This window comes from Cyprinus carpio, chromosome A5 (assembly GCF_018340385.1).
Source record: "Cyprinus carpio isolate SPL01 chromosome A5, ASM1834038v1, whole genome shotgun sequence".
Lineage (NCBI taxonomy): Eukaryota > Metazoa > Chordata > Actinopteri > Cypriniformes > Cyprinidae > Cyprinus > Cyprinus carpio.
In genome coordinates, this window is record NC_056576.1 from 24767209 (window position 1) to 24774723 (window position 7515).

At 36.4% G+C, this 7515-nt stretch overlaps 1 protein-coding gene across 2 annotated transcripts; it reads left to right on the top strand.

The window, feature by feature from the left end:
* The first annotated feature begins 259 nt into the window (after positions 1-259).
* On the top strand, positions 260-4841 carry wdr54 (WD repeat domain 54). Of its 2 annotated transcripts, XM_042757356.1 has the most exons (11): positions 300-318; positions 396-496; positions 790-1078; positions 1242-1304; positions 1384-1450; positions 1604-1660; positions 1776-1903; positions 2054-2154; positions 2834-2996; positions 3209-3283; positions 3939-4841. In XM_042757356.1, exons 3-11 carry the CDS (start codon positions 845-847, stop codon positions 4068-4070), a joined length of 1020 nt encoding a protein of 339 aa, XP_042613290.1. In that variant the 5' UTR covers positions 300-318; positions 396-496; positions 790-844; the 3' UTR covers positions 4071-4841. The 2 variants fall into 2 exon arrangements, with proteins under 2 accessions (XP_042613289.1, XP_042613290.1); XM_042757355.1 differs by having other exon boundaries at positions 260-496; positions 791-1078.
* The last annotated feature ends 2674 nt before the right edge of the window (positions 4842-7515 follow it).

Genomic DNA, 7515 nt, shown 5'->3' on the forward strand with positions numbered 1-7515 from the left:
ATATATATATATATATATATATATATATATATATATATATATATATATATCTATATATATATATATATATAGATATATAGCTAGATAGATAGATAGATAGCTAGATAGATAGATAGATAGATAGATAGATAGATAGATTATTATTATTATTATTATTATTATTATCAGATAGAGATTTAGTGCTGCAGATGCGTAATTTTTTTTATAAGTTTCGGACATTTAGAACTTTGCGTCACTACGTGCACCGCAGATAACTGTGACGTTCTACACACGTACACACGTCTGCTCCGTCACTATGGCTGCAAGAGACGCGAGATGGTGAGAGCTTGCTTGAATAAAATTAAACAAGTATATCCATAATACCTCATATTTGACGTTCATTAGTCTAATAACAGAAACGGCGTATGTTATTTTCATATCTGGAGCCATTTGGTTCAGCATTTGCTCTGAAACGAGGAGGATTAACAGGAGAACCCATCAACTGCCTTCATTCAGGGTTGGTAGCTGCCTCGATTTATATAATAAGTAAAATGTATCACGCCCAATTACACGGTAAATAATCTTTTTAATTGAATGTCAGTGTTGTTTCTGGAAAAGAAGCAATATTTTGTATTTCATGTCTTGCTGTCGAGAGATCATCTGTCTGGATATGCTGCTAAAATCCGATTTAATGCAGTGCAGTGCAGCAGTTACTGTAGTTTGAACAGCCTCGAATTCACTGTCTCAAGAAACTCTTCACTACTGTTCCTTCAGTTTGAACTGATTACCATGTCCTGCCTCGTCTTTCAGAAAAAAAAAAAACATCCCTGGTTTGTAAAGTAAACAATCGGCGCTCTTCCAAAAAATGTCAAAAATGTACCACAAAGAGAAAAGCATTCAGTTAAAGAGCAGCGCGTCGGCGCTCTACAACAACCTGAGCGTCCTGCGCATCGCGCCGCGCTGTCTCACCTATTTCACGGTGGTCCACGCCAACGTGGTGAACATGGTCAGCGCCTCCTGGGACGGCCTGAACTATTCCCACCGACAGCTGCAGTCTAAAGAGGGCAACGTGGCCACCAGCTCCTCACTGATCATGCAGGTGAGACTAAAGTACCATCTGAGTCCTAATAAAGTAAGACGATTATACTGGTTTAGTACAGTTTTGCATACAGTGTCTAAATCCGGTCACTGTTTACACTATTTAATGTTTCACCTTTATCCCAAGATCATAATTAACTTCTTTTTTTTTTTTTTCCTGACAGGCAGCCTGGTGTGTCCTGCCCTCAAGAGATCTTCTTGTTCTCACCTCTCAGAAGGGAATACAGGTGGGTTGAGTGTTATGCCATGTTATTAAATTGTCTATTTGCCCATGAAACATGACTTGGAACTATTTTCATTCATCAGATGTACGAATCGGATGGATCCATTATGGTCTATTGGCATGCACTGGACACACCAGAGACCCCTACTGGTCAGTGCACACTTCTGTGTCTCTGTTAATACAGTAAATGTGTTCATTCTCTTTCTTTCTTTCTTTATTTTCACATCCTTTAAAGATAAAACTGTGGGAAACAGGTTGTGACCTCTGTGTACCTGTCTGACATTGTCTGTTGTAATTTTCCAGCGAAGGCAGTGTTTGCTCGAGGAATTGCAGCAGTGCGGGAAAAGTATATTTGTGTAGGTGAGTTGCTTCATCTGTCATCAGTAGCTATATAGGGAACTGTTCTGATCCATTTACATATTTGCTTAGTATGTGTACTGAAAGTGCCCTTTTGAACTCCTCACACTTCCTTCAGGGGTCTCATCTGGCTCAGTGCTTGTGTTTGACGTTCCCAGTAAAGGCAGTAACATCACCCTGTCTGAGGTTTTGGAGGAACATAAAGAGGCAATCACAGACATGGCCTCTGAGTGCTCAGGCAATCTGGTATTAACTTACAGTAACTTTCATATCAGTGCTATTATTGTAATCCATGGGGCAAACACTATTTATAGGTTGTTGTTTTTTTGTTTAAGTTGGTTTCAGTTACTGGTGATTTAAGTGTTTTATTATTAAACTGATTTCTTTTTTTTTTAGGAGTGTATTGCTGATTTAGTTAGTGCTGATGACTCTGGCCTCCTCTGTGTGTGGAAATCAGGAGAAGATTTTCAGCTGCTCAACAAGATCCCTGGTTTTGAGTATGTTAGGAATTAACACTCGCTATACAAGAGACAATAGTTTTATTCGTGAAACTTTGGCAAATATACTAGTATATTTTGCTAAATTTGCACATAAAGTTGAAAAGGTTTTCCCTGGATTCACAAACAATTCGTAAAACTCCGAGTTGAGGTTCATTTACACACTAATATTATTAGAAAAATCCCCGCCCATAAATTACAACAAGGTGAATTATGTGTACAGAATCCTGTAGAATCTTTTGGACTTCCTTCTCAAGTTTGGCTCCAATATATTACATGAATGCAAAATAGTAATTGGCCATATTCCTAACAAAAATGATATAATGCTGGTGCTCAAAATAGTAGTGTTCTATGATAAAATCAAAAACAGACTGTCTATTTTTTGTTTAGCAGTGAAATTTATTTTCACATACAGTACATTTAATTGAATAACTAATTAACTGTGTTTTTATATATTGTTATGGTAAGTGTTATCAAAATGCAGTGTCATCGGTTTTCCTAAAAGAACATAAAATGCACCTTTTCATTAACTGAAAATTCACGTCAGAGTGACAAACAATTTTCACAAAAACTCATGTGTATGTACTCATCTGCTTGTGTTTCTTGAAAGAGGCCCACTATACCTATACCAATGCATCATTAATATAATATGTATATATTACATATCTTCTTCTCTCAGCACAAGTTGTTCTTCAGTAAAACTTTGGAAGGGCACAGTCATTGCAGGCTATGGGACGGGACAGATCCGTCTGTATGAGGGGGTCACAGGTATACTGCTTGCAGAGGTCAATGCCCATGCACGCTGGATCTACTCACTGGACATCGCCCCGTTTACTGGACTGGTGAGAGAAGAACTATGTATACAGTCTGTATGTCGCACAGTTAATGTATGCAACTATACGTATGTGCATGTTAAGTATTAAATAAGTCAAAACAGATTTAAATAAGTTACAACAAATAGGCTTAATTAATTGTATTCAGATGTGTTTTATTAAAATGGTAAACTCTCATATACTGATCTGATATACTTGTTTTCTTTTGTTCAATGAAAAAGCTGATCTCTGCAGCAGAAGACTCCTGGGTTAGAGTGTGGCATCTGAGCCTGACTCCAGAGACTAATAGTGTAGAGGTTAAACCACTCACAGACACAAACATTACACTACCGTTCAAAAGTTTGGGGTCAGTAAGATTATTTTGAAAGAATTTAATTATATTACTCAGCAAGATGCATTAAATGTATCAAAAGTGACAGAAAATACATTTCTAAATTTAATTTGATCTCTAACCTTTATCTTTTATTAACAACTTTCTGTTTGAAGAATCCTGAAAAAAAAAAAAACCTTTCCACAGTTTCCAGTTTCCACGAAAATATTAAGCAGCAAAATGATTTTCATTAATTATTAGTAATAAGAAATGTTTCTTCAGCAGCAAATCAGCATATTAGAATGATTTCTGACGGATCATGTGACACTGAAGACTGGAGTAATGGTGAAAATTTCAGCTTTGCCATAACATGAATAAATTACTATTTATTAAAAAAAATAATTGTAATAATATTTACAATACTACTGTTTTTACTATATATTTTTTTTATAAAATCTTAGTGAGCATAAGCATTTATGTTCAAAAACATAAAAAATCTTACCAACCCCAAGCTTTTGATCGGTGGAGAACATGCACTAGAACTGCATTAGTAGTTTCATTAAACGAACATTCATTGCAAAGCATTTTGTGCGGTTAACTGATTTCAAATGCTCTCCCACATTTTTCACTGTCCTTTCTAGATTGAGCACATGTACAATGAGTGTGTGACTGATACACAGATCTGTGGAGCCAGGTTCTGTGATGGGGATGGCTACGCCTTTGCAGTGACTGGCTATGACTTGAGTGAGATAATCCGCTACACGCAAGCGTAGTCAGGAATACAGCATGCACCCATTGGTCATGCAGTCCCATTGGTCATATGAGGATCGTCTGCAGAAGGAAGGTCATGTCTTGACAATATATTGGTGTGCAGTCATGATAGACAGGGTCAGGCTGGAGTGAATGTTCTTCTAAATTCCTAGACACTACATGCCTAAAAGCCACACTTGAATCAGGTGACTGTGTTTAGTACGGTATGTCTACATGATTGGGAGTTGTGCAACTTTTTGTGCTCTGATATTAAGGTACAATACATACGACTGGTTAAACAGAACATGTACATTAGATCGAAGCATTAATATGATAGAATGTTAGAAGGGATTGTTCTGTTAGTGTTTTGTTTCTGACATAATTTGTTTAGTAAATGTATTTACTAAAGTGTTACTGAACAGTTTTGTTACCTCATATAACAGTTTTGGATGTGCAGTTGAATCAGATGGCATGCAATCATATTTGTTGATCAGAAAACAAAACGTATCGAAATTGTTTGTAAAGTATTTATTCATTATGAATATTATGAATATTAAATACTGCAGAGGCTATTTTTTCCAAGTGGAATTATAATGTTCTTTATATTTGTCTAGAAATAAATGCATTGTATCTAGATCGTTATTTTAGCTTGTGTTAAACCACATATTTTATGTTTTGTGTTGTTGTCATAGTTTTTGCTATATTCTGTTTCTTTGTAAACAACTGTCAGTGACAATTCAGCAACTAAAAAAGTAAATAAATAAATAAAAAATAAAAATAAATAAATAAAATAACTTGTTTACTGTGAATGTTATTGTAATTATAAATGTGTACCAGTAGATGGCAATAGATCTTACATCTTTAATTGTTTTCTAAAACATTTTGAACATTTGTAATTTTTGAGATCAGAATTAGCATATTTAATTCAAGTACAAGTGCATTCAAGTACATTGATTCATATAAAAACATCCATGAAACATTTCATAGAACATTATCCAGCATTCATTTGTATTCAAGATGTTTTATATATATATAAACAAACATAAACATAAAATGGATATGGCTTAAATGCCTAAATTGAACAGGATTTGTTTTCTTATCGTTATATGTAGGTTACACGTATTTGCATTGTTTTGATCGTTCTTTGTAGATCCCACCTTCTCGCACGCCACGATTGGTCAAATATGTACAATGCATGCACGCACACTACTTTTCAGTAATTACCTTCAGCATATATGAAAACAAAATCAAAATCCAGACATTTTAGGTAATTTAGAATTTCCTGCCAGGACACATTTAGGAAAAAAAATGACGTTTGGTCACCCTGTGTTTGCAGTGGGTTTTAATGGTCCTCAGGGTTATCTCTGTTTAACCTTAAGGTGTGAAGTGAATAAAAAAAATTATTTAGATCAGCTTCATGCCAATTTTCTTTCAACAGAAAATTTGTAAATAAGGAGCATTTTCGTCCATGACCATAGTAATATATTCATCACCATTACCTTTTGTCCATTGCGTCTCTCTGTTGAGTTATAAAAAAGACAGATGATGACTTTGATTGTCAGATGTTTCCTTCATGCACCTGCCATGAGGCCCTGATGAGTCCTTGCCCTTGATTTACTCCTAGTTATCACACTGTAATGTTTTGTTGTCATTACATCTTTCATCTATACAGGTTCATGTTTTTATAGGTCAAAGCAGAACACCAGAGGAATGCAGATTATCACGTCAAGCTGTTCTCTCAGTAACCCACTAAAATATCTGCAATGCTCATTTGACTGTATTTCCCCCATAATATTTATGTCCATAATTCTGTTGTTCCCTCATAGTATTATCCACACATAACCTCCCATTTCAGCTTGTTGTTGATAACATGTCTCTTATGTAAGACTTTTAACTTTGTCCTATGGATGACACTACGTGTGCCCTATATCTGTTATGAAGAGAGGGTGAATATCAATGACAAAGAGGGACAGATCCAATGGGTAGAGGATAGACTGATGACCGTCAGATTTGATGGTGGACAGAGAGGGAGGGAGTCCAGAGAGCATCAATGAGACCTCCATTGGCTGTGGGTTTAATGGAATTATGTAACACTGCTGTGCAGCACAGGAGCACAACGAGCGATATGTGTTTAAGGTCATGTGTTTAGTGGGATCTGTGATAATAAAAACTGGCTGGTCTACAGGCCATGTAAAATTCAATAGTGCTCTGCAGACACATCAGATCTGTGGCCTCTGGGGAGTCGCAGTGTTTGCAGATGGGGACCGCCAGTCGTCGATGCAGTTCCAGAGGACACAAGATGCTGATTTCACTTAAGCAGAAGTTGTTTTTGTTTGTGTGTGCTTTCTTTGCATGTCAAGTGATGTTTCTTCTGTTATGGCCACTTTTATTTCCAAAGAATTGATTTTTATTATAAAATTTCAGCTTCTCTCTTTTTATTGTAAGAAGGTTACATTACAACAGTCTTGCAAACTTTTTCTGGCATTTTCAAAATCAAATTCATTTATTGTTGTTGTTGTTGTTGTACAGTTGACTCAGACTCAGAAAAATCAGTAAGAGAATGTAGCTGTGCATCATTTACAGTCAAGAGGTAATGTTGTCAAATTATGCAGAAATTATGTTATATTTTGCATGTAGGATACATAACTTTTTACATACAGTATAGCAGGCTAAAGAGTCTGCTTTTTTATCAAAATCTTTAAATGACATTTTTATTACAAAGTCCCATTTAACACAATACACCAATGTGCTGGAAATTATATTGTTTTGGAAATGACAAAAATCACATAATTCTCTTTGGATACATGCATGTACACTGTTTGAAATTAAAATGTTAAAATGTGTTTTAAGACTGTGAAAGTCAGCATGAAATGAAAATCCCCCCTATTTTCTACTATTGTGAATGATTCACCCATGTCAGTGCATCAAGGTGTTTTTTTATTTTTAGAACGCATACTAGCCATCCTCCTGCTTCTTTTCTTTGTTTTCACAGCGGAATCACCGGCACTAGCTCGTCACGGGCTGAGCGGCCGCACCTGCAGCTCATGAAGAGGCGTCTACTTCAGCCGGGGAGGAAAGCAGTATGGTGGGCATTGTCTCCCGACACAGAGCCTAACTCTTTCCTCCTCTGTCACAGAGAGCAGCGTGTGACCGTCAGCCCCCACCAGGAGAGCACCGCACGGGATCCACCACTCAAGACCCAGAGAGCACGAGGGAGTTAGAGCACGAGGGAGTTGGAGCACTACGGAGAGCACCGTCTTCACTCAGAGCACTAAGTTATTAATAAATCCACCCTTCGGGGATTTTCTCGTCCATCGGTTGTCGTGTCGTTCCTCACCCCGCCACAATATATATATATATATGTGAGTTGGAGCATATATATATATATGTGTGTGTGTGTGTGTGTGTGTGTGTGTGTATATATATATATATATGTATATATATATAGAATTCATTTTTTCCATTTTT